At 47.8% G+C, this 26,428-nt stretch overlaps 2 protein-coding genes across 2 annotated transcripts in view; one reads left to right on the forward strand and one right to left on the reverse strand.

Moving 5' to 3' along the window:
• Positions 1–7,375, reverse strand: part of NET1 (neuroepithelial cell transforming 1) — a 56,446-nt gene extending 49,071 nt beyond the window's left edge. Inside the window, exon 1 of the mRNA XM_074869668.1 lies at positions 7,213–7,375. Within this exon, the coding sequence (XP_074725769.1) occupies positions 7,213–7,346 (134 nt within the window). The 5' untranslated portion in view covers positions 7,347–7,375. The remainder of the gene's footprint in view (positions 1–7,212) is intronic.
• Positions 7,376–21,360: 13,985 nt separating this feature from the next.
• LOC141943659 (tubulin alpha-1C chain-like) lies at positions 21,361–25,351 on the forward strand. The gene is made up of 3 exons (XM_074869309.1): positions 21,361–21,701; positions 23,022–23,170; positions 23,914–25,351. Exons 1-3 carry the CDS (start codon positions 21,500–21,502, stop codon positions 24,892–24,894), a joined length of 1,332 nt encoding a protein of 443 aa, XP_074725410.1. The 5' UTR covers positions 21,361–21,499; the 3' UTR covers positions 24,895–25,351.
• Positions 25,352–26,428: the final 1,077 nt, after the last annotated feature.

Consider the following 26,428-nt stretch of genomic DNA (forward strand, 5'->3'; position numbering starts at 1 on the left):
CATCAGCATATAGTAATTAAGAGACTGGTGTTACCCACAATCAACATTCATGTAGAGGGCACAATCAACATTCACATAGAGTGCTGAAAGGTTTTAATAGGTTTTAATAACTGACTGGTGGCACTTGCCATATAAGCTGGGAAAGTAGCAGTCCATGGTTTAGAAAAAGCAAGTTCCGAGTGATTTTACAGGTCGGTCTGTCTTCCCCAACCCTCATCTCATCTTCCCGATGAGAAATTTCTGTTGTTTCCAACATCTCCAAGCACTGAGAAACACCAAGCTGCACTGGGAGCACACTGGGGGTGGAACAGCATTCCCACAGGCACTACCAACATTTCCTAGAGATACTTGTTCAGAGGCCACTGGAAGTACATGAAGTATATACTTCAGCTTGGTTTATTAATTCTGCCTGTGTTTTAACACATTTTGCACATCCTGACAAAAAGACCTGGGAGCTATTCCAGCGCTGTGCAGCTGACTAGTCAGGTATGCTCACACCTCCTTTGTCCTTTGCAGAAAAACACCAGGTACAAGATAGTTCCCCCACACCAACCGTTGTTAGTAGATGTCCAGTAAGGTCAGGATTTCATTCCAGTTTGCTGGATTTTAATACTCGATTTTAATAAACCCTCTGACACTCAAAGTGTAGGGAAAGAGAAAGATGACAGTAAAATGGTACTAGCTATTTCACTGAAAGATAGTCTATAGAGGAAGAAAATAGCGTCACAAGATCACTGCTGTCAGTGTGAAGCCTCCCAGTTTTAGGGAGTTCTTGTGCAAAGTTGCTGAAACATTGTGGGGTTCTTGTGCAGAGGACAGTCCAGGGGAAGCACAAATAACAAAGTACACAAGTGGGGTTTTAACCCTTAAAAACCCCAACCCCTTATTTGTTTTTTAGGAACGATTGTCAAAGTATCAGCATCCTCTTACAGTAACTTCAGGCCAAAATATGGATGCACAATTTAGGAGAGTACGGGTACTGCAGTATTACCCATCTCCCGTGTGCTTTGCGTTTGAGGCCTATGGAAGGACACCTGAAGTGGTTGCATATGAACCTCCTGTGCCTTGAACACATTCGGACACAGACACTCACAGCCTGCTTTTGGAATAAAAATCAGTGGTAATACAAGAGCCTCTAGACATTTTCTGAAAGCTACACTGTAGCTTCCAATTATGTCAAGTGATGTATTTTAATAGCTACCTACTTCAGTGGAGTAGAAGTTTCCATTTGTGCTAACTTTGATGTGATAATAGGAAGGAAAAGTGCATGTTTGCACTCTTCATTACTATTTTACCAGCCCAAGAAAGTCTGATGGAATATAGGCTTTAATCACAACGGAGATCAAGAGCAAACAAACATTCATTTCAGAAAAGCCATAATTAGGGAGAAGAAAGGAAAGGGAGAGCCATTACCATCAAAAACACTTGGCCTTCACAACAGAGTGTTAGGTCACTGGCTAACAAACAACTGACTTTAAATAGTTTAAATGTGTATAGTGAATAAATAAAAGCCAATTGAAGTGTTTACTGCAGATTGTGCAGAACAAGTGGGTGATCAGGGAAGATTTTAAAAAGCTTTTTTTTTTTAATATGTAAACATATAATTCACAAAGGACTCTCTTCAAACCCATCCTTCTCCCATGTGGACAACCAGTTTCTTTGCTGCTGTTTCTGCTACAGAAACAAACCTCTTCTTGAGAAACCTCCTGCACAGGCCGCAGTGAAGGGTCTCACTTCACATTACACCTCTCCAGCGTGACCGCAGGCTGCCACCAGAAAAGGCCACTTTTCTCCTTTCCTCCCAGCCAGATCCCTGCAAACCTAATGCAGCAATCCCATAGCCATAAGGAAAGGTGGTTCAGCTGCTGATTAAGTGTAAAACTTTACTTTTTTTGGGTACAGGTTCAACAAAACCAACTACCCAGCTCACCCTGCAGCCACGCAGTGACTGGGACAGCTGCAAGTAAAGCAGCAGGAGCGGAGCTGGTTTGGGGAACCCAGACCCCACCTTTGGCAGCAGTTCACAGTTGCACCATCTGTGAGAAAACACAAAACCAGACTCTCAGCTCTTCCCCAACACCTGCTACTCTACCAAGCTCTTTTGTCAGCCTCATCTGTTGATCACACCAGACAGAAGCGGTTTGTCCTTGTTTTCTCAAGTCAACACCAATCAGCCTGCTTCAGACCACCTTTGCTCAGGGGCTTACCATGACACCACCCTTGCTTTCACAGCTTGACAACTGAGCATCTTTCCTACTTTCCACCCTAATGAGACCTGCATAAAACCACTAGTTTCTTTTAATCCTTCCATACAAAGTCAGCCAGTTCATTGGATTAATCCCATTTGAATAACTACTGAGAACTGACGGTTACAATTAAAATATTTACAAGTACATGAATACGTACAATCAACCATGACTCTCTTCCCTTCCCACTGCAGATAGCTTGTCTCAAAGTGACACAACACTGTCTCTTGTTCAGAACTCCACTGTCTTTGCAAGGTCTGGGACTCAGGTGCTGAGCAAGTACCAACAGATCACAGAACAGGCACAACACCACACGCGCATCATAGGATCAGCGATTGAAAAGAGCTGTGGCTTTGTACTACCAAAGATGCAGACACTCAAGAAGGGGGAGGATGAGGCAGGGCTTTAATTAGATGTGTGACTTGACAGCCCATCTCTATCCTCAGAAGCTCAGCACAGCAGTACTCCAACCTTGCACGATCGCCTCTGGTGCTTCTGCAATATGAAAGCTCCAGTATGTATCTAGATATCGGAGAGAACAGTTGACTCTGGACAAAGATTAAAAAAAATTTTGTGAGCTCCAGGCTTGCCTGGGGTTGGAGGGTACTTGTCTCCTCCCGGTGGGGTGCTGGGCCATCCCAGCTGGAGGGAGCTCCAGAGCCAGCCTCCACACAGGCTCCTGCAGCTTGGCAAAAGATGTATGCAACATGTAAGTCGGGGTTAGATAGCATGTCTGGGGCAGGAGAGAGGACTCACTGCTTTATTTATGTGTGTTACCTCCGAAGAGACAACATGCCCCTGAGCTCTCAGCTTCACCTGGATTCACCTTGAGACTAGATAAACTGTGAGGTTGGGAACAAGATTACAGAGCAAACAAACCCCAAAACAAAGTTTCCCTTATCTGTCCCAGAAGCCTACCTACATTTTTTTGGTCATCTTCTAGTTGTCAGAGCTGGGGGGACAAGGTTCAGAGAAATACTCATCCAGCCACCAGTAATGCTGTCTGATTCTGGCTCAGAAACTAGCTGTTCTTGCTAAACCCATTCCTCACTCCCCCCTTCAGGACTGCAGCTCTTTGGACACACTCTATAGATTCCTCTCCCTTTGTTCAGCAGAGCAATTACCTCATGTTTATACCTTAAACCTGATTCACATTGCTGTGCAAGAGCTACAGTGCTATTGCCAATGGGGGAAAGGGATGAATGGAAAATTAGATGTTAAAGCAGTCCCCAGATCAGAGCTATCAGGGGAAATACTCACTGTTCATGACTGTGTGAAGTCACTGTCTCTAGCATGCTATCAACTCTCTCCTCCCTTTTTAGATGCAACTCTGGGGTTAGGCAGACAAGAGGCTGACTACAAATACTCTGTCCAAACCACATCGCTTCACACCTCCCTGGCCACATACTCCACTTTTGGAAGTGTCAGGAATTCTCTAGCATCACAGAAGTGAAACTTGATGCTTCCAATGAAAGTCAAACTAATACTTAAGAAAACCTCACTGAAACAGCAGATTTGAGACTACTCAGGAATGTTGGAGCTATGAGAGACTAAGGGTGCAAAAGCAAAGCAGGGTCTGCAGGAAGACCTGTCTAATAAAGGATATTACCTCGCCCTCAAACATTGCTGAATGTGTTTAGTGCATTCACAGAGTCTCTCAATCAGAGAGGCCTCAGGCCTGCAACTGGAGCTCCATTTCTGCCTGGACAGATATTTGACTAAAATCAGGCTGAAGGGCAGAGGACTCCTCCTCCAGGGTCAGATTACAGGGCTGGAGACAAAAACTTTTTCATGCATGTGTGCACACACTCAACAAGGTTAAGGCAAATTAACAGGGGTAGTGAGGTAATTTATCATGCATATGTTTAAACATATTTATGTTCTAGTGCAAAAGCGCTTGCTTAGGGAGTAGAGGCCTTTGCTTAAGTGCTCCATGTGGCTCTGCTGGAGGCCCAGCTGAATTCAACCCCCCAGCTTGTGGATTTTCTGTTAAGAGCAGCCCTGCACAAGAGGCTGGCAGTTCAGACCACAAACACACTGCAAACAGTTGGAACTGCTGCCTATCCTAGCCCGCAACAGGTGGATAGATGCAGTCCCCATTAACAAGGGGAAAGTCACACACTAACCTATACCAGCCCATGCAAGGTTAGACTGGCTTAAAGCTCAGGAATTGAGTCCAGCAGCAGGACCACTCAAACATAAGACACAGATTTTGCGTATTTGGCTAAAGTGGTTTTTAAAAAAACCCCAAACCGCTTCCAGGTTGTGGTGTTTTGTTTGTTTGTTTGTTTAAAAAACAACAACATCCCTCTGTCCTAGTTTGCCACTTCCCCAACAGCTGAAGGGATTAAACAATTTAAATTCTGTTATTAGTGGTTTGAAGCAGGACAGTTGGCTCTGCATTACTAGGGTGGCAAAAACACAGCAAGCAGGTCAAATGATGCCAGTCAGTATTTGTGAGACCCCATCTGGATACTGGGTCCAGCTTTGGGCCTCTCAGTACAAGAAACAGCAACGTCTGGAACATGCCCAGCCCAGGGCAAACAAGATGGTGTTGGGACTGGAGCATGGGATGAATGAAGAGACTGAGAGTGTGTTCATTCAGCCCGGGTGAAGGCAAAGGGGGATCTAACTGCTGTCTACAACTATCTAAAAAGGGGGTAGAGAAAAGACAGAGATAGACCCTTCTTGAGCACGCACAGCAGAATGAAAAGAGGCAACAGGCACAAGCTGCAGCAAGGAAAATTCCCATTAGATAGAAGGAAAAATATTTTCCCCCACAATGGGTGTGATCAAACTCTGGAATAGGGACCCTGAGAGGTAAGAAAATCGCTGTCCTTGGAGGTTTCTGAAGCTTACCTGGCCAATGCTCTGAGCAACCTGACTTAAATTTGAAGTTGGCCTTGCTTTGAGCAGGTGTTGTACTGGAGACCTCCCAGAAGTCACTTCCAGTTAAACATTTCTATTACTCTGTGAACAAGCCTCAAGCCAGCAACTTCTTGAATTTCTCTATCTACATCACAAGATCACATCTAGGTGCCAAGCTGGCATCCTCTTGCTTGTGAGTCTCCAGATGAAGGTTTAATACATGCATGTCTTATCTGCATGAACTCCTTTCCCAGTTTTATCACAATTTCCCTGGGCCTCTCCACACAGACAAGCCTCACAAAGGAATGCACGACCATCCCAGAAACTGAGCCAGTGTGTTTCATCACCTCACCAAATCACTGAAACCTTCAATTATGCTATGCTTTTCAAGTGTGGTAATTAGGGAGCTACGATTTGATCCTCAAGATGATACTGCCGCATGCTTCTATGAAAACATTTATTTTTAAAAGTTCATTAAAATGTTCTGCCATCCAGATCACACAATGGTTACCAAGACCAGCGATTACAATACCCAAGCTCATCGAAGTTTACCTTGCTTTCATTTAAGTCACCTAATAAAGAACATCCACTCCAGCCTGTGGGGAATTTCACCAGGTTTCAAAACAAGGGACTGCCCCAGTCACCTTCTTCCCACTCATTCCCATGGCACAAATTAAGCTGGAGGAAGAGCAGGAGCATCTCTCACCACTCCACCCCAAGCAGCTGCCAGGCTGGGATGCAAAGGGCTGCAATCCTCTATCAGGCACAAAGAACCCGGGCAGCAAGGAAAAGATCCTGATCACATCTAGGAGTGAACCTCTACCCAAAAACCAGCATTTGGAAGTAGAAACTGGGCTGAGGTAACTAGAGCCACATTTGTCAGAAACAGGTTGTTTCTACATCACCTGTGCGCTCGGAGAAGTCATTTCCTAACCTTGAGGTCAACAGAAAACACAAGCCTCTGCTGATCAATCTGGGTTTGTCTAGATACGAGTCAGCAGGACATGGGTCACTCAGGGGTCAGCTGCTGATAGGGCATGAGCTACTTATAAACACACCCAGGTAACATTATTGGGGTCAACACAGATAAGCTGATCTTCAGGTTAACTTAAGTAATAACAGTTTCTTTCACTGGGTGGTCTTGGGAAAGTCTCACAATTTCCACATATCAAAATAACACTGATAAATAGCACACACAGGGATTTAAAATTCAGAGTAAAAACCAGGGCTGACAGTGGAGCTGAGGCGGGTCTCTCCACACCCAGGAGAGGGAGTTGATCTGGTGTTATGGCCCGCAGAGATCCTGGAGGCTCAGCCAATCTCTCCAGGAGATGGAAAAGACACCCCACCTCCACATTAGTCCCACCCCGAGGAGCAACAAGGGTCCTCTCCTCCTTCTCCCAAACTGATGTGGGCTGTAGGCAGCCTGCCAGACACCACCACAAGAGATGAGGGAGGAGGAAAGTCTGCACGAAAGCCTAGGGGAAGTTTGGCACGCAGGGGCAGAGGAGATAAGAGCAGCTTACCCCCCTTATGGGACAGGAACAGGCAGGGAAACCGGTTATGGCCTGAGGAACGCCCCTCCCCGACTCTTACCGTCTGAGATGCGGTGTTGGTGGACCCCTTGCCTAATTATAGGGGACACATGCACCGTATAAGACAGGAGGGAAAGCCTGCCGGGGGTGGGTTGGGGGGTGTCCTCTGACACAGAGGGAGGCGTCCCCTACAACCTGGGGTGGGGTGTAGGGGGCAAGGGGGAAGGAAAGAAGTGTCCATCTAATAAGGTAGTAGGGCAAGGGGTCCCCTACAGCAAAGGAATTCCCCTTATGAGATAGGAGGGCGTCCCGTACAGCCGGAGGAAGGGAATTTCCCTTGTAAGAGAAAGCAAGGTGAGAGGTCCCCCCCAGCCTGCCGGGGGTTTCCGTTTACAAAGCAGGAGGGCGTAGAGTCCTCTGCAGGCTGAAAGGAGCCCCCCCTTATAAGACAGGGGAACGGTGGGGTCCCCCTTCGCGGGGCACGCACAGCTCAGGAGGAACGGCGGGCCACTGGCAGGGCTCCAGCCCCTGACGGGGGGACAGGGAGGGATCGCGGCTCCTACCGGCTGCAGGAGGCGGCCGAGGCCGCCACACCGGGGGTGCTGTCCGCCGGCGGCGAGCGGCTGGCGCGGGCCCCGGCACTGGCCCTGCCCCGTCTCCGCCGAGGGGACTTCTGGCCCACGGGCTCTGCCTCCATGATGACACGTCGCGCCGGGGAAGGGGAGGGGGGGGAAAGGCGGGGACCGGACCGAGCTGCACCGCTTCCGCTAGGGCTGATAATGGCGGCGGCAGTAGCGGCGGCGGCGAACCGGCGGTTTGAAAATGGCGGCGGTAGCGGCGGCGGCCAATCAGCGCGGTGGGCGGGGCGAGTTGCTAGGAGACTCGAGGGCCGCGTCTCGGCGGGAAGGGGGGCGGCGGGGGTGATTGGCTGTCGCCCCCAACGAGCACAGCGCCCCCTCGTGCTCCGTAGGGTGGGAGGACCCCGGCTGGGGGGGGGAAACTGAGGCAAGGAGCCGTTGTGCCCGGCCATCGCTCGCCCTCTCCGTCCCGGCCGGCGCTGTGCTCCCTCTCCTGTCCTCCATCCTTCCCTTCACCCTTTTCTCTCAGCGAACACAAGGCCAGCACCCCACAGCCCCGAGGAGGGGAGCAATGCCCATCAGAGAGAGGCAGAAATCAACATGGCGTCAGAGGAGAAACAACTCCCTCCCAAAAAGAAAAACCCATACGTCAGAAATCAGCTCAAAACTCAAAAATTTACCCCAGACACCCCCCTCAAAACACACAGGAGTGATTTAAATCCCCCGTGAGCTTGGGGATGTTGCCTGGGTGTGGGCATGAGACTGAGGCAGTGTCTTCCCTCACAGAGCATCCTGCCTGTGCCCTCCATCCCCTTTCCCCTCTCACTTTTACAGGGTTTTCACTCTCCTCAGACAACACAGGATGTGCTTGGACCACCCCATCCCTGCAGCATCACGAAGCCACGTTTGCATGGAAGAAGTTGGAATTTTTGTCTCCTGCTCGGCGGTGCAGGGAGGGTGGGATCTTGCAGGCTTTGGGCCGTCATCCCAGAGCCACGTCCTGGCACGAAACCACTGTGTAAACCATTTGCAGTGGGGTCTTCAATTCTGATAGCACTAGAAAAAAGCAGACAACTTGGCTAGACAGACATTGGCTAGCAAACCCCAGAAACTCTGCCTTGAAAAGTGATCAGGAGCCCTCACGGTTCCTCCTGACCCACTTCGAGTTAAGTGGTGCTTTGAGCAAGATTCTGGGTGAATGTTTAGTCATGCTCAGGTGAGGGTATCAGTTGGGAATGCATCCCACTTGGCTGAGATTTTGATTTTCCTCCATTTCAGCCCTTTCCCTCTGTGGAAAGTGGCTGTCATGGAGGGCGTGGGGTCTCTCCCCTCATGGGGTGGCAGCCCCAACTGGTCCCAGAAGAGAGGGTGGGCTATGGTTTATTGTTGCTTATAAATTGGAAGTATCTCCTCTGGAGTGCATATCTGCCTTAGACCAGACACTTTTGGCAGAAAGATCTCCATTTAACAATACTGGCACCCCAGACAGCTGTGCTGGAATGGCCTTTTACAGTTGATCATGTTCATTGCAGTCACAGGTTGATCTCAACTTCTGTGTAGCAGTTGGATGAAATTCTCTGAAACCCATTAAAAACCCCACATATGCGCAAGGCATTTCACTGACTTGGCTGTATTTTAGTAATGAATCAGAAATGGATTCTTCAGAGATACTTAAAAACACGTCGAGCTTTTGAAGTGGAACCAGCAACTCGATTCAGAAAAGCCCCCTCTTTAAGCTGAATACAGCAGCCTGACAAAAGGTTTAACATAACCATATGTGAGACAAAGATTTGTAGGTTTTAGAAAGAAGTTGTGCTTCTATTTTGAAATATTCCATTAGGTTGGGAGAAAGAGTAAGCATACCCAGTACACCAGGCTTACTCTCAGCAGAGTACGCCAGAGGAGCCAGACCCAGCACTGATATGATGCCAAAGCTGAGGGAATTAATTTTGCTTATTTTATTCCAGTGCAGACTTAACATGACAAAACTGTGAAGTTTCTATTTTTGTTCAAACCTAAACTGTTTAGCAAGTTGCATTGCCTCACTTGGTATTTCATTTATATTGGCTTATAGTTACTGATAGACATTCAGTACACTTCAGACATTCATACACTTCATCTCTACCAGCCAAATTCTTTCACTTCTTTCCAGTCCTTCCCCACAGCTCTCTCCTGCCTCAGAGACCTCCCCTGCTCGGTTGGACCCTGGTTTCTGCAGCAGCCATCTACAAACTGATATGTCCTCCTGCTTTTGAAAAGCTTCCAGTCTTTCAAGACCTCCTGTTTTTTGCATTCTGCAGTGGCTGCAGCTGCATCCCTGAGCACTGCATCCCCCCCGTACAGCAGGCAGCGAGCCATGGACTTAGAAAATGACTTTTCCATCTAGTTGGAGAACTCAGCACAGACATTGGTGAGCTGAGAGGTGCTTGTGGCAGGCCTCCTCTGCTGAAACTATAGGTATGTAGGTCTTGAGGGCAAAGCATATCTGAGGATGGGGTCACCAGCTGCGTCTCTCTTGGTGAAGTCAATACTGAAGGCTCTGTTAAACCAAGGATGGGATGGGAGAGGACACCACCTTGTCAACAAGTTCAAGTGGGATGCTGGGTATCCAGGTTGTGGTTGGTGATGTCAAAGACCTATGACATGGCCTTCTTGTCTCCTGTGGAGCCTGAGTGCTCCAGGGTGGGGTGGGAGGTCAGCGCGGAGCTGCCTGTGGAAGCTCCCTGTCTTCAAGTTGATTTGCAGAGCCACAGCTTGGATCTGAATGACCAAGAACCATTGCAGCATCCACCAATCAGTAGGCAGAAGAAGGGGGTTCTGAAAGGCTGCTACAGATGATCATTCAACCCAAATATAGATTTTTGAAGGCCATGCTTCATTCGGAGTCGATCACAATTGGATTGAGCCGTGGCCAGACTAGGGAGGGAAACATACCCTGAAGTCTGAACTTGAGCAGAGTCAGGTCTGCCTTGTTATCGACCTCTGTCACACCTGCCTGTCTTTGCCTTTTAGTTACATATTCAGGACAAAGGAATTCTCCATCTGTTTTCAAGTAGCAGAAGAGTGGCAGAACTCAGACTGCCTCCGCTCTGCACATATTGTGCTTTATCAGCCATTTTGGAAATCTCATCAACCAGTGCCCCAATCCAGCTTTACCTTCCCAGGGGTGCAGCAGGCCCAGACTGTTGGCAGCACCTCCCTTCCTGCTGACATGTGGCTCCCTGTGAAAGTAGAACAGGGGACACCAATCTGAATTTCAACCGTAGTGAAACATGTTCGCTGGAGACTGTAGTAAAAGGGAGGACAGGTGGCGGTGGAAAGAGAGGAACATCAGGGAGAAGTAGACTGAAAATCAAGAGTCACTGTTACCTTTCTCTAGCAGAGTCTTAAGTCTTTATATTAAATGAATTCAAATTACAACTCTCCTCGAACTCACATCCACAGTAGTCACAGGATCTGCTGAACAGTGGAAGACAAAGGGGAACCTCAAAGCATGGGCCACAGCTCAGAAGAGGGAAGAACCTCTCCTTGTTGGCCACAGGATTCCTAGTGCAATCATTTTAGGAAAGCCGAGAAGCCAGTCCAGCTCAGGGATCCTTTTCATGTCTCTTGTAATCCTCTTTATTAGATTTCCAATGATTTTTGGTGGAAATGCTCTGGACAGTGGGTCCCCCAGTCCTCTTTCACTAATGAAAGACCCAGAGGAACTGGTTCATTTGCTTGGTTTACAGGAACGGGGCGTTGTTGTTGGACCCCATGTTCGAGGCAGTACCTCCCTGTCCATCTGCACCGCACCCTGTCTGGCAGAGATGGAAAAGCAGAACCCCTGCGTAGGACCAGGGAGAGGCAAACCAAGACACTCTGTGAAAGAAACCTTTCCAGAGTTTCCATTCCCTGCTGAGAGGCAGTAGCAACAGCAACGATTTCATCAGAGGAGCCAGAGGCTGCACAAGAAAATGCTTTCTGGCACTAAGGATATGTGTCTCTCACACATTCCTCCCTCGCTCTGCCGTATGGCAGCGCCTATCAGACTGGAGACATCCTGCCCAAGGGGATCCCCAGCTTCTCATCGCAGGCAGCCAGGAAGGCGAGCACTGGGCAGGAAGGGTACGTGGCTCAGCTAATCTGCACATGAGCCAGAGTCTTCAGCTAGACACGCCAGCCTCACCCTGTGTCTTCTTCCCCTGACTTACGCGTGAGGCTTACCAGCTGCGTAGCCCTGATAACTGCTACTTGTGTAGTTTATGCGCTCACCAGAGCTTGGAATTTTAATAAGCATAAGTGGATTTAGGATGCTATATAAAGATATTATCTCAAAGTCAGGCATTTAACTCAACTCTGATTGGTACAGCCAGCCTCTTTAGTGATGGTCAGGACAGAAGCTCTGCCTTGCTTCAGGCCACATCCTGACGTTATGGCCGAGTTCCTGGTAGTGTCTGAGGCTGTTTACACCACTGAGGCTGTATCTGAGGCTGTTTACACCACTGAAGCTGTATCTGAGACTGTTTACACCACTGAAGATGGACTCGGGCCCTGGTACCCATCAAAGATAAGTAATGGTTGAAGATTATGCCAACATGGTATCTGTGGGATCTCACAAGTGGTGCACAGCTAGAATTACTGACAGAGCAACAGCCTCTCAGGGGCTTACGAAGAGGGTGATGAGAATCCCACTGATGCCACAGCACCCACCTGATCACAAGTGCTGTCAGGGGTTGCAAAACAGTTTCAGTGCATTTTCGGAAGGTCGTGATGCTTCAGGAGAAATGTTAAGTTTGAGCTTTGCTCCATGCTTAATCTTTGAGGCCAGGAAAGATTTTGCTCAAAGGAGGGCTTTTGCCTGCTGAGCTTTCTCCTCCCTGCTCTCAGCAAGGAGTAGTAGAGACTCTATTGACCTAAACGTCTGTCTTGTTAGGACTATTCCCTTTCAGAAAGATTTTTTGGATTAGGCAGGGGATTAGTAACACATGCATTAAGGACTTGTGGTTCTCAAACAAGCAGACTTAATTAGGCAAAGATTAAAGCACACTTCATTGACATCGATCTCTTTCAGGATTCAAAGCGTCAAGTTATTTTGTAGAATTTTATACACTTGGCAACGTTGCTCATTTAAACACTTACACTACTTCGAAAGTAGTCATCTGGAGGATTCAAGGCAGCTTACACATTTATAGTGCCATAAAACCTAAGGCCATAAATTGCACATGATTAGGGTGTGTGTCACCATCACTATTTAGAGCCATTTAAAAAAACCACCAACCTGTCTTGTATTTTCATCTAGAAAAAAACCCCTAGAAAATAAGTGCCATAAAACTACATGAAAATTGCCCTTGCGTTCCAGGTAGTCAGGAAGCATTAGGCTAGATAATACATGTGGTTCACAGCCACGGCAGGAACCCTGCCAAGTGACACAATCAACTCATGAGAGGTTTCAGAGCTCTTCCATGAGGCTTACGAGATACCCAAGCTGGCCAAACTGCCGCTGTAAGCCTCAAGCAATGCATTTCCCAATTGTTGCACACCATGCAGAATTGGTTTATTTTAGAAAAAAAACCTTAAGCAAATTAGTTTGGATAATCCAAGTCACTCTGCTCTTCCGTTCTCACTCCTTGCACCTTCTACAAACATTATAGTTGGGCCTCGCTTGTGTTTTGTCTTAGCCAGAGAGCTGACCCATGTAAAAAAACCAGTTTTAATAATAGTGCAGCCCCGTGTGTATTTTTACAATGCATTCCAACTTTCAGAAGATGAAATAAAAAGTGTTTTGCTTTTACATCTTCAAAACAATTGCTTACATAGACTTAATGACAACATTTATCGTTGTCAGAGATTTACGACCATTAGAGAAGCCCCGTGAACTACGAGTAATCAGAATTGTCAGTCACCTATTAGCTTTGTCTGTGGCAGTGGGAAAGGCTCTTACTCAAAATTTCTCCTGTGCACAGCTCGGCACAGCAGGGGAACAAGTCTCTAGCTACAACATTACGACGCCCTTTTGGCACTGCTATGGATTTAATTTCAGCAGCTCCAGAACAATCCTTTTCCATAAGGGAGCAAGGATATGTGCAGGAATGAGAAGATCCCCTGCAGCCAAGAGCAGCCTGGACAATCAAATGTGTCTACCTACCTTTTCCAGCCATGCACCAGCTCTCTTTACATCACACATTCAAATTAATCCCAATAACTCAAATTAAAACTCTGTGCTGAAATCTAATTCTCCTAAAACACTTGATGCAAAGCTCCAGTTTTCAGCCCCACTAAAGGCAATGTTAGTAGCTCTGACATTAAACACAAAGTGAAGCTCTAAGGCTGAGTTCTTAAACTGGTCGTGAATTTGGCAAGAGCTTTTCTAATCCTGTTTTGCTCTAGATGTTTCTCACATACAGACAGGTGGGAAGGAAAAGTGTCACTGAGAAGGGCCCTTCGTAGAGGGTCAATAATGAATTCAATCGATGGTGAAACACAGCACCAGGCAGTTCCACGCTGAGGACTAACAGCAATGCCCTAGTGAACGATGGAGAATCTGGCTCTGCCTCTTTGACTGAAAAAAAAACTTGCAAGACTAGTAGTAGGGTCAGCTACTAAGAGAGCAGAGAGCTGCTAGGATCTTCTGCAGAACCAGATAAAATCACTTTATTGGCAGAGGGGAAAGACACAACTCAGTTTCTTCAAGAAACATGTGCACACACATGCTCTTGGCTGATGAGATGGTCTCAGCTTTGTAGACAGAGAAATGCAGGAGAGAGCTCAAGAATTAAAAAAATGGGTATCGGAAAGACGAAAACAAGTCACGCAGCAGGAAGTGAGTTACTTGGAGTCCTGCTGAACAAATTGAAACTAAAAGTGCCTGCGAGCTGACGCTAACGTTGGACAACGTTCAAGGGCACGAGACAAACTGATGGCAGGGAAACGCATTGAGGGTTATTGAGTATGTAGAAACCACATGCAGTTTGGAAAGTCCCTGAGCTGAATAAAAATCAGAGGAGAGACTTCAGGGGATACGTTATATACATTTTCCTGGCCCTTTATACTTCTTCAAGCAGCTGCTTGTGGCCAAGGTTGGGAGCAGGGCACCGGGAGGCAGACCTTTGCTTGACACATTACAGCCACCCTGAAACTCATTAAAGAACATAAGTCCATCTTTCTACAAGTTATTTTAGAAGAAAGCTCTTCCTTAAAGTGTTTACCTCATTACTCTGAAGACAATTAAAAGAAGAGTAGAAATAACCCTTTGCAACTGGAGAATAAATAAAAATATATCCTTGTGCGCTCACTATTGCTACAGCCTAACGCTGCCGCGAAGGAGCCCGTACCCCACAGCTGGTTCCTATCTGCTTTAGGGAACGCAGAGCAGAAGCACAGCTGTGCAGACACAAATAAAGAGATGGTGCTTTCTCCACCCTCGGTTACGGGAATAGCTTTGAGGCAGAGCTGGTTGGGGGAATTCTGCTGGAACTGTGTTCTGCTGAAATATGCAGTTCCACTCCAATCGAGCCGTCTAGCAGAACGGGATGGGTCTGCCAGGGTTTTATTTGGAAAGAAAAATCAGGGGAGTGGGGGAGAAGTTGGGTTGTCAAAACATCCCATCCCGATAGCGTTGAAATGAAGGTTTTCAGTTTTAAATCACTTTTTGCTGCAACTTTTTGCATTACAATAGAGAAAGTCAGAAGCTCTTACTGATGCTTAATGCTTCTTTTGACAGTACTGTATTAGTAATTTACTTTTATGGCAAGTTTAATTCTTTTTTTGTGAGTTTATCTGAATGGATCCCCCTGCATCCAAATTCTGCCTCACAGTGCATGGACGTGTTTGCAGATGGAGTTTGGCTGAAGCAAAATCTGTACATTGGAGGGGGGATTAGGAAACCACACAAGCAAAACAAGTGGAGTTGTCCCTGCTTGCATCCTTCACGTGCATGAAGCAGAAAGGGCTGATGCCAAGGCCAGAGAGAAGGAGCAGTATAAAAACAAACCGTGCATGGACAGAAACACACACAGTGAAACGCTAGAGATATGCAGGCTAATGCTTGGATAAATCATCTCTGGTTATCAGTAACAGATGCCTGAGCTGAGGTTGGGGCCTCACTGCGTGATAGATAAAGGACAACCGCTATCAGGAGCAGCGCTTCAAAGTCAGCCCTGGAAAACCTAAATTAGGGTAACAGTGGCCTGAGGCTTCCCTACAAGGAGAAACAGGGGTGTCCAGAGGACTAGTTGGCCAATCGATAAGTGGGTGCCCCTTGGGAAGTTCCTCACCTGCTCATCAGACATGAGGCTGAAGGCCACCCAGCAAAATTTGCAGGACCATCATGTGATGGCCACCAAAGCTCCCGAGGGTCGCAATGGCATTGTGAGATACGTGTTCAGTGCCGGCTGAGCTTTGGGAACCGCTGGCACAGGGCACGTTTGTCCCCTGTCAGAGGCTTGTTAGTGGATAGTGGTGTTAAGTGGGATGAGCCCAGGTTTGCCAGGTCACTGGGAAGTTCCCATTAATGGTGTTAGTGGCTTTATGCCTCTGGACAACAACGGAGGCAGGTAGAGACTTGCTGGGGAACGGGATCTGGCAGTTCAGGCTAAAGTGGAGGATGGAGATCTCCAGGACTGTTGTTCTGCGTATTTGGCCAGCGCTGAATTCACTTGAAAAGACAACAGCTGCCTTCGGGGGGATGAGGGTGTGGAAAGTTGGCAGCTTTTACTCCCCAGAAAAAGGCGTAATGAGATTCAGTGGCTGGAAGCTGATGCTAGGGAAATTCACAAGTGAAACAGGGAGCAAATTTAACTAGGTGAACAATTAAACATGGGAACAAATTATTTCTGAAATTGCGGATTTTGGAGCTACTCGAATCACTTTTTTCAATTCAGCCAAAAACCAAAAATATAAAAAAAAATCCCACATTTGGCTCAGCCTGAAGCAAAGTGAGATTTTTTCCCCCACTTTTTCCTACTTCAGCAACACCAACAATTAATAGTGAATTAAATATTTTCACTTCCCAGGGCCAAAATCTTTTGATTGCATGGGGGCACACCTAAAAAAAGGAAGCGATAGGCTTGATGGGTGACATTTAAGTGCCATTCTCCAAAAAAGCACAGCAAAAGAAGCACCTTCTCTGTTCCTCAGCAGCCTGGTGAGTCAAGTGCTTGTCCAGAGCGTGGCCACAGATCATTTTTCCCCACCACCTCAGGGCACTCGTCCAGCATGTTTTGGGACACCACCCACATCCTCATGGGTAAGGATTTGCTCCATAGAGGCGAGCAGCAGCTGGTGCCAGACCACATGGTGGGGACAGCAATAGGAAGACCAGGCAGAACGAGGAGGCGATATTTAGGACATGGGAGTGGGAAGAAGGAGGCAGCAGCTGTGAGGTCTGGCTATAAAAAGGCTGGGAGCTGCCGCAACGGGTCCTCTGGGGGGGTGGTCTCTGTCCTTCTCGTTGATGCTGTTCTAAATATGTCTTGGAGCTGAGATCACAGGCAGGTTGTCTCTGTCACCACCAGACTATAGCAATTCTCTCTTCTGCTTTCCATTTTCCAAGAAGGAAAGAAATAAGACCCAAAAATTTTTGACTTGGGATTTAATCAAAAGCACATCATTTAGCAAATAAATACTTCATGTTCTAAACTGCCCAAGTTCTTCATTTTCTCTTTTCATTGATGAACAAATGCCTCTCGGAAAGAGAAGATCTTGTTTGACTGGCAAGCTTGGTGCACACATTTTGGGAGGCTCTTGGTTTAGGCCAGAAATGAATAGCTTCTCTATACTCAGAGGCCACCTTTATTCCCAGTAGAGGTTTGGAGGCCATGACGGTGACAGCAGTGTTTGCATGATGCTCTATCTAACAGAAGAACCCTGCCTGACCCAATTATGGCTGAATTCCCCTACATCCAAAACAGTCATAGCCATGTACCCAACCTGCTTGGCTTGAATTCCCTAAATCCATGCCATAGCCCCAAGCAGGAACAGGGTAATGCTCTCATCTGCCCTCAGAGACAGAGGCTGGGCTGAACATGCCAGTGGAGGAGAGCTCTTCCATAGACACCTTCCTCCTGCAGGTCAGCTCATGTCTTTGTCCATCAAGGCTGCAGTCTTGTCCGCATGCCTCAGCAGAGCTGGGGGGTGAATATCCCCCAAAGCTCCAGGCTCAGCTGAGCCAATACACAGTGCTGACAGGGAAATAAATCTCTAAAGAAATTTACCTTTTGGCTGAGGATGTTCTTACAATCAGGTTGGTGTGTACAGGTCCTTGGTGAGAGGGTTAATCTTGCCTCCTAAAAATACCTTGAGGTCAACTTAGAACAGATTGCTTCGGGACTTGTGCAGGTGAGTTTTGAACACATTCAAGGATGAAAATTCACCCATCTTTATGTTCCTGCTGCAATCTCTGACCACCTTCACGGTGAGTTGAAAGGTCTCCCCTTCTCGAGGACAAACAAGCCCACTTACCCTCTCTGCTTATGTCCCATACTCCAAATCTGACCAGTTCATCAGTCTACACTGGACTTGCTCCAGTATACCAGTATCTATCTTGTACTGGTCAGTTCAAACTGAACCCAGTAAGCCAAGAGGTCTCACAAATGCTGAACAGAGAAAAAACTCCCTGACCTTGACTGCCTGGCTGAGCTTGTGCTGACACAGTCTGTGACATGGTTGCCTCCCCCAACCCCAGAGCTGTCAGCCTGTTGCAACTATAGCCGAACCAAAGAAGGTTTGGGAACCTTTTAATGGGAGAAAGAAGAGGTAAATAAGGGAATTAGTAAACAAGTTACCACTAACCACTCTTGTCTACCTGCTTCTAGTAACCACACAGACACTACTGAGACTTAAGGGCGTCTTAAGTCTTAAAGACGTACCTACCCATTTGCAGCATGGGGCCAAAACGGGCTCAGAGTCCTTGTCAGCTCTTGGCAGGAGGGCAAACTGAACCCTTAATGGCCAGCGGGTAAGGCAGACAGAGGGTCTCAGCCTCCACCTGCATGTCCCAGGGGTGCAAAAGTCAGCAGATTCCCATGAAGGTCATCGAGCATACAGAACAAAGACCAAAAATTGCAGGATTGTGTCTAAAAATAGACAAGATACAGCGTATCAGTGGCAGTGCTCTGAATAATGGTAAGGGGAAGATTGTTTCTGCTGGATAAAGCAAATCATATGGGGGCTCACAAACTTGCCCAGAATTTCCTTCTTTTTAGTCAAACCCAAGCTTTGACATCTATTTTTTCCCCCCACCCCCAGCTGAGTTTTTTTTTTTAAAAAATTAAGAAAAATCTCACACTGCCCTGTACCCAAGGCTGTTTAATCACAGAAGTTGCACCAGCTAGACGCTAATAGATCATTTTATCCCCTGCTATTTCTAGGGATGAAAAGGAAAAGGAGCTCTGCTCCTTTAAGCTAGCAGAAAGCTTCTTTATATTCAGGTGGAGTCAAGCCTTCCTGGGCTATAAAGTTGCAGGGAGAGGCAGGGGCAGCAGCTGTTTTGCTTAGATCTTAGCAAGCCTCCAGTCTCATCATGGTAAGAGCATGCCTTGTATTTGTATTAGTCTAAACTTAAAATATAGATTGTTTATTTTCCAAGTGTACTGAGCTTGCCTGCTCCTTTTCTCTCCTTTCTCTTAGGGATGTTAATTCCAAACAGATTTGTTTAATTGCTGATTACCTTCTGGTTTATTGATTCAATGTTTGCTCCTTATAAGGGAAAAGTGAGGGACTTGGTTGGAGAAGAGCTGTTTAAGTGGCCTCTTGCTGCTTTTCACTCTGAGTTTGCAGCTCCTGAGGTGGGGTCTGTAGAGTTGCAAAGTTTCTGTCTCTTTAATGCAAGTTGAGTTTTACTTTTTTGGGGAACCAGCATATCTCAATACACAACTATGTGATAGACTAAAGTTTAAATTTTGACACTGCTGGCCCTTTTCCCAAAGTTTAACACTTGAAGTCTTGTACTGCCACAGGGAACTAGTGCAACTTGCAGAGACCTTTAGGGTTTTTTTTCCTAGGGAGTGAGCTGCCATGTTGCCTTTGTCTGCTACAAACCCTTGGGATTAGATATTAAATGAATAAAGTCCCCCTTCCTTCTAGCTTTTTGATTGAATCTTTGCTAGAAAGAGTTTGCAGCTGTAAAACTGAAGTGGATTGATCTGGTTGCTAAAAAAACTGCAACCCTGAACAGTGCTGGCTGATCTAGCTGAAACTTTTTGTAAAGAATAATGCAACTGTCACCTTGTGAATGCAAAAGAGTAACTTGTTGGAAAATCTGATGGTATCCCTTTGCATGTTGCAAATGGAGGAAAACTTCAAAGTAACTCCTAGCAAGCCAGCTTTTGAACTTTTCCTTTTATCTGCTGACTTCTAGAGTCTGTCTTGGCTATAAAACAGTTAAACATTTACATGGTATTTCCAATGGGAAAATCAGCTGGACAACAATGGGCTGCCTATAGCCAGAGTCTGTAAAATGCAGTTCATCTTGAGGCAAATGTTGGAGATCTGGGATCTCAAAAAAACCTTCAGGCATATTTTGGGGGCGAGGAGGGGGGGAGAACTGCAGAAAAAAGTTGCACTTTCTTCTTTTTAGCAGGCCACCTTTTTTTTTTTTTTTTTTAAATTCTCATTCCCTGTGCTCTGGGCTGAAAATACCAGTGCTCCCTTGAAGCAGGTGCTGGGACTAGTGAGCTGGGAGAGGATAGTGAGTGGTGGAGCAGCTGTCCCAGCTAGTGCTGGTGAAGCGGCTGTGGCACTGACCCTTGCAAACTGTGGTGAGGAGCTATTGCAACCATCTTGCTGAGAGGGATGGGCAAATGGCAGTCAGCATTTCCCACATAGTGCAAATATCAACTCGGAGAGGGAGGACTTAAACACAGCTTCCACACCCAGCAGAACTGGTGGTCCCGGCCCAGACTGGGATTAAGCGGTGTTTGGCCAGCTGTGGGTAAAGGGGTTGGTGTTCCTCTGTGCTACCAGGAGCATTCATCCAGTTGGTGTCTAGCTTTACGGTGGGTGACCTGGGCACACAGTGATCATTGGACTTGCTTGAGGGTTGAGAAATATCTTGACACATCCATGCTCGGACACTAAAAGGGGAGAAGTCACACTATATCCTTTTCCTCATGGCTACTGCCACAAGTGTTTGGTGCCCAGTGTATAGCATTACTTAGAGGGCCCTGATTTTCAAGGGACAAAGTCTCTCTGACAGGAGAGTTGTGCCTAGGAGTGTGTACACAGAGTGTCCTCTCAGCCCTGAGGCAGCTGGGCTGCCAGTGGCATTTATTATGCTCTGCTCAAGGTGGGCTACTTGGAGCTGGGCTAATCTGTGGAAGGCCCTAGCTGTGGGTAGGACTGGGCAGTGGTGTGAAATGAGGTGAGACCTGAGCCAAGCTGCCCTTCAACACTACAGATAATGGGATCAGCTGCACTGCTTGTCATCCCCAAGTGGAATCACCAGCTGCCTTTCACAGTGATCCCTTGGAAAGCAGGGCTGCCCCATGCCATGCGTGGTAGTAATTGGGAGTCTCCGCTTGGGAGCTGGGACATAAGCCTCTGTCATTGCTGCAGCAGCTCTTTGATCTTGGAGTGGTGAAACAGCAGAGATACCAATTACCCAGGGAAGCATGTAACCATCAAAAGTCCCCAGAGAGTCTCCAGAAGACGCCAGTACCTCCAATACTGCCCTGGAGGTAGAGGCTCCTGGAGGGTGACCTGGTTAAATCAGGACTCCAAGCCTCTCCCTGGGTGTCAGCCTGCCCTTGTTCTGGCCCCAGGTGACTGCTGGTTTCCTCCAGCCTTGTTTCCTGCTGTGACTCCCAGCTTGGCTGTGGGTTTCCCAAGCTTGGCTTCTCCCTGCTTGGTACAGAGCTTTTTTAGTTCAGGGAGCCTGAAGCTGTCATCCCTGATGCCCCATTGCTGTGGGACCCAGGGGAGCGACAGATGCTCCACTCCATGGTGGGGCCAGCTGGGCACTGAGCGAGGAGCTCAGCTGCTTCCTGTCTCAGCATGAAGCCCATCACCTCCTTCCTTCCTCCTCCCCTGAACTGGGAGAGCCCTTCCTAGGGTTGCTATGTGTGCAGCTCAGCTGTGTCCAGCTGCCCTGCAGATCATGGTTTGATCCTTGCTCCAGCTCCCAGTGGTGGGCGGAAGCCGCCTGTTTCCCTAATTATCTGCAGTAGCAAATGGCTTGAACAAGAACCGCGGGGGCTAGTGCTAAGCCACAGGATGTCTAAAAATCGCCTTAACAAGCTATTTCCCCTTCCAGAGGGAGTGTATTTCCATCCACATCGGGCAGGCTGGCGTGCAGATGGGCAATGCCTGTTGGGAGCTGTACTGCCTTGAGCATGGGATCCAGGCGGATGGCACCATTCCTGGCCCCAAGCAGGTGAAACCTGTGGAGCCGAAGTCCGAACAAGTGGATTCTTCTTTTGAGACCTTCTTCTGTGAGACAGCATCTGGGAAGCACGTGCCCCGGGCAGTGTTCATAGACTTGGAGCCCACTGTTATTGGTAATAGTGGGGCAGTTGGGTGTTGTGGCATATTTAACTGTGACTCCTGACCTTTCTTGCTTGGGGCTCGTGTTGCTGCCTGTATTGCCCAGCAGCTCCTACTCCTCTGCTCTAGTAAAATCCATCAGAAGGAGACAGTTTGCATTTCCAGATGGATCTGGGAGTGACAAACCTATTACTCTTACTACACTGACTTGTCTGTAGCTGATTCCTCCTTTTAAGAGGCCTGCTTGTCTTGAACAGGATCCTCAGCAGGTGTAAAGTGGCATGAGTTTATTAACCTCAGTGTCTCTGGACTGAATTACATCATCCTATGGCCTGATGTAGCACATCTGGTTTTAATGGTACCTCTGAAGTATTTTTGGGCAGATGAGTGCTACACATTTCATGGTTCTGTGAAAACTGGGTGTCTTGCTACTGCAAGATTTCTACTTCCCCTTCCAGCCCCAGCTCCTTTAGTGATCTCTGGGTGTCTGACTCAGTTGTGGCACTTTGATTTAAAGTACCTTCCTAGAAAACATACTACTTCTTTGCTCAAGGAACTGGTGGAAATGACTCCCAACCACCTGCATCCATCTACCTGCTTCTGCCTTCTAAGCTTCTCCTGAGTGTTTGCTCCTATCTTACCATCTAGAATGTGTGACTCATTATTTCATCTAATGGAAGGAATGTAGATTTTTGTTTTGGTTCCACTTAATTTAATGCCTTAATAAGGTGTCTAAAAAATTAGGAACCTAGTGAGCGAGCCAGTAGAACATGAAATGTATCCAATATTGAGTCTGAGTGGATTTAAATACCCTCTGGAGGTTCCTCCAACCTCATTGACTGCATGGAGCCTAGAGAAACTGCTCCTAATGCCTGTCTTCATAAGGTGCCTGAAGCTGGGTCAGATACATCTAGCAGAAGTGTCAACATTGGAGGCACTCTGTCTCCTCTTCAGTATGCTGTAGAGCAGAGAATGGAGATAGTGCTTCCAGCCACCTCAAGATGCTTTGAAACAAGCAGAAAAACAAGCTGCATGTGGTAACTATAATCCTACAGTAATGCTGGAAACATGGGCGGTGTCTGAGCTCTAAGCCAAATTATATTAGGATCTCAAGGTAGCTGCTGGGTGAAGATGGAGGAGGTATAGTAGGACCTTGGCAAATTAGCCTGGACAGGTTATTCTTACTCTTTCCATTATTCCCAGTCTGAACTAACCATGCCATGACTGTCACCTCGCGTGGGTTCCTGGTAGATTTGCGGTGTGTTTTACTGTCACACTAAAGTCCAGAACCTGTAACTGTGTGCTGCTCTTTGTGACTGCTCCTCCTTGTGTAGATGAGATCAGGACTGGGACCTACCACGCGCTCTTCCACCCAGAGCAGCTCATCAGTGGCAAGGAAGATGCTGCCAACAACTATGCCCGTGGCCACTATACCATCGGAAAGGAGATTATAGACACTGTCCTCAGCAGAATTCGTAAGATGGTAAGAGAAAAGAGAGTCTTTCCATTAAAATAACACACCATGAACAATACAATTAAACTTTGGGTTTGGGGTAAAAGTCTTAAAAGAAAAAACCCTTTATGCAAGCTCCAAGGGTGGCAGCTGCTGTTGTGATGAGGTTTGGGGCTCAGAAAAACAAGGGGTCATCTGAACCTGTGTATCTGCCCTAAAAACAACTGTCATTGCATGTCATACATGTATGAAGTGACACAACACTAGACCCAAGAGACAGAAGGATTCTTGACCACAGAGAAGCCACACTCTGGTTGTGCAGTTGTGGATATTAATTCTAAAAGGACAATTGGTAGCCAGGCTGAGAAGACCAAACTCCACATTTGACAGGAGTGAAGCAGGATTCTAACAATGTACTTGGATGCCTGTCAATGAAAGGTTTTGAGATGTCTCATAAGGGTCTAGAACCCACACGCTACCTCCCATCACCTCTCAGGTGCAGAGATGTGTGTTGATAATGGAGCAATTTGCCGAGAGTTTCCATCTGACCATACAGAGCTACCTATGGTAGCTCCATGGAAGTGCTGCACTTAACAATGTATACTTAAGATGCTCAGTAGGGCAATATACTGAGTGACTCCACTCTAGGGATTGGGTGACTCTGGCCGGTAAGTGCTCTAAGCAGTATTTATTGTGGTATTATTTGGGATAGTTACTCCAGTCCTTAACAGAGAGAGGTAAATATACTTTTTTTTTTCTTTTTTTTTCTGCAGGCTGACCAGTGCAGTGGACTCCAAGGGTTCCTGGTCTTCCACAGCTTTGGGGGAGGCACAGGCTCTGGGTTCACCTCCCTCCTCATGGAGCGGCTCTCTGTGGAGTACAGCAAGAAGTCCAAGCTGGAGTTCTCTGTGTACCCAGCCCCGCAGGTCTCCACAGCAGTGGTGGAGCCCTACAACTCCATCCTCACCACCCACACCACCCTGGAGCACTCGGACTGCTCCTTCATGGTGGACAATGAGGCCATCTATGACATCTGCAACCGCAACCTGGACATTGAGCGTCCCACCTACACCAACCTCAACAGGCTGATTGGGCAGATTGTCTCATCGGTCACCGCCTCCTTGAGATTTAATGGTGCTCTGAATGTTGACCTGATTGAATTCCAGACCAACCTGGTGCCCTACCCACGGATTCACTTCCCGCTCACGACCTATGCGCCCATCATCTCGGCAGAGAAAGCCTACCACGAGCAGCTGTCGGTGCCAGAGATCACCAACGCTTGCTTTGAGTTCTCCAACCAGATGGTGAAATGTGATCCACGCCGTGGCAAATACATGGCATGCTGCCTGCTGTACCGGGGTGATGTGGTGCCCAAGGATGTGAACGCGGCCATCGCAGCCATTAAAACGCGCCGGTCGATCCAGTTTGTGGACTGGTGCCCCACGGGCTTCAAGGTGGGTATCAACTACCAGCCTCCCACGGTGGTGCCTGGGGGTGACCTGGCCAAGGTGCAGCGGGCTGTCTGCATGCTGAGCAACACCACGGCCATTGCGGAGGCGTGGGCCCGCCTGGACCACAAGTTTGACCTGATGTATGCCAAGCGAGCCTTTGTGCACTGGTATGTGGGGGAGGGCATGGAGGAGGGGGAGTTTTCGGAGGCCAGGGAGGACCTGGCTGCCCTGGAGAAGGATTATGAAGAGGTTGGAAGGGACTCAGCAGATGGAGAAGATGAGGCTGATGAGGATGAGTATTAACAAACTGCAGTGTGTTCTTTAATGAAGTCAAACCCCAGATGAAATACAAACCCTCTGTCATCAGGCTAAACTGGTCCTGAGTGCCTGGAGGTGCCAAAGGGTTGTCCTGAACCTCAACGCCACTGTTTGACGTATTATACCTTTTCTGCTTGCATAGTCTACGTGCTCATAGTGCACTTCTGTAGCATGGGTGTCTCGAGCTTTATCACACTGCTGTTTACTGATGGGTGAAGCTGAATAGGTGCCTGATTTAGTGTTGGGGACACATCCTGCCTAGGCAGAGGAGCCTGGTTCCTAGGCCAGGGGAATGTTGCAAGCTGCCTGCTTTGGCTGAAATGTCAAACTCTTGCTCTGGCTTTTACTGTAAAAGCACCTTTTAACTAGAAATGCACCTGTACACTTCTATGCAACTGTCTTTTTTTTTTTTTGTATTTGAATAAAGACTTTTTTTGGCTCAGTTTTTTGGATTTAACCAGGGTGTTTGTGTGGGTAGGTCCCTACTGCATGGATGTTGTCCTGCAGAGAATAGCAAATGCTGATAAGGGTGTGCTCAGGGTGAGCCAATCATCAACCATAATTATTGCTGTGAGGGAGGTGTCCTATATCCTGCAGGGACTGCTCTGTCTGGAGCTGGATGCTGCTCTTACCTCCAGGAGCAGCCCAGAGGAACCATGTCTGGGAGCAGGCAGGGAATCCCCAGTTTGACCAGTGCCATAATGGGGAGTGGTGCCTGGGTAAAGAGCACCTTCCTGGGGGTGTTCCGCCTCCTCACCATCTGTGGCAGAGCTTGTTTGTTCCTTGATCAAATCCTGGTTGTTGGGGCATTGCTGTAGTTCTGGGCTGGGGTCTTGCTCAGGAATGTTGCCAACCTTGCTGAAGTTGGTGTGAGTGTGAAACCAGCCCATGTGCCTGGGGTTGGAGTTTGCCCTGAGGAGGGGAGCCAGGCCCATGTGATGGGGTCACTCAGGAGGAAAAGCAATGAAATACCCCTGGTAAGATGTGGAGAGGGAGTGTTCATAAGCCTGGGGGCCAGGAGAAGGGCTGGCTCCATGCTGCATTGAGTCTCTTTGTGCCCTGCTCACAGCTGTTGTGTTACATGTTGCGTTCTGGAGATTTTCCAAAGTGATGCCCTGGAAGGTACAGCCAGGGCTGGTTAGAGGGAGGGGAAGGTGTTGCTGTGCCCTATACTTGGGAGATGGATGTGGAAGGACCCTGGAGCTCACTGTGGGCTGGAGTTAGCCTAAAAAAGCCATGGCTCTGGCAGCATGAATGGGCAGTAGCTGGACCCATAGGAAGATCCCTGTTGGACTGAAGCTTTTTCTGTGCTCCTCACTGCTGTGAGATTACCTGTCCCATTGTTCCTGGGGAGGCTGAGCATCAGGCTGCCCTCTGAGGCTGGGCCTTATGGGGATGGTAACCAGCTCCTGCCTCACTTGATGGGTCCTCTCCTTCATCTTCAGCTCTGCTAGGGTGATGGGCCCCACTGAGACACCCCAAGGCCTGTCAACCCAAAGACATTGGGGCTAGTGACTCT

Source organism: Strix uralensis, chromosome 5, assembly GCF_047716275.1.
Source record: "Strix uralensis isolate ZFMK-TIS-50842 chromosome 5, bStrUra1, whole genome shotgun sequence".
Lineage (NCBI taxonomy): Eukaryota > Metazoa > Chordata > Aves > Strigiformes > Strigidae > Strix > Strix uralensis.

What these genes read in the sequence shown, in the direction of transcription:
- LOC141943659 (XM_074869309.1), top strand. Translation starts at nt 21,500, where the DNA reads ATGGGCAATGCCTGTTGGGAGCTGTACTGCCTTGAGCATGGGATCCAG. An exon ending in CTTGGAGCCCACTGTTATTG is followed by an intron (nt 21,702 to 23,021) that starts GTAATAGTGGGG and finishes CTCCTTGTGTAG; the next exon opens with ATGAGATCAGGACTGGGACC. An exon ending in TCAGCAGAATTCGTAAGATG is followed by an intron (nt 23,171 to 23,913) that starts GTAAGAGAAAAG and finishes TTTTTTCTGCAG; the next exon opens with GCTGACCAGTGCAGTGGACT.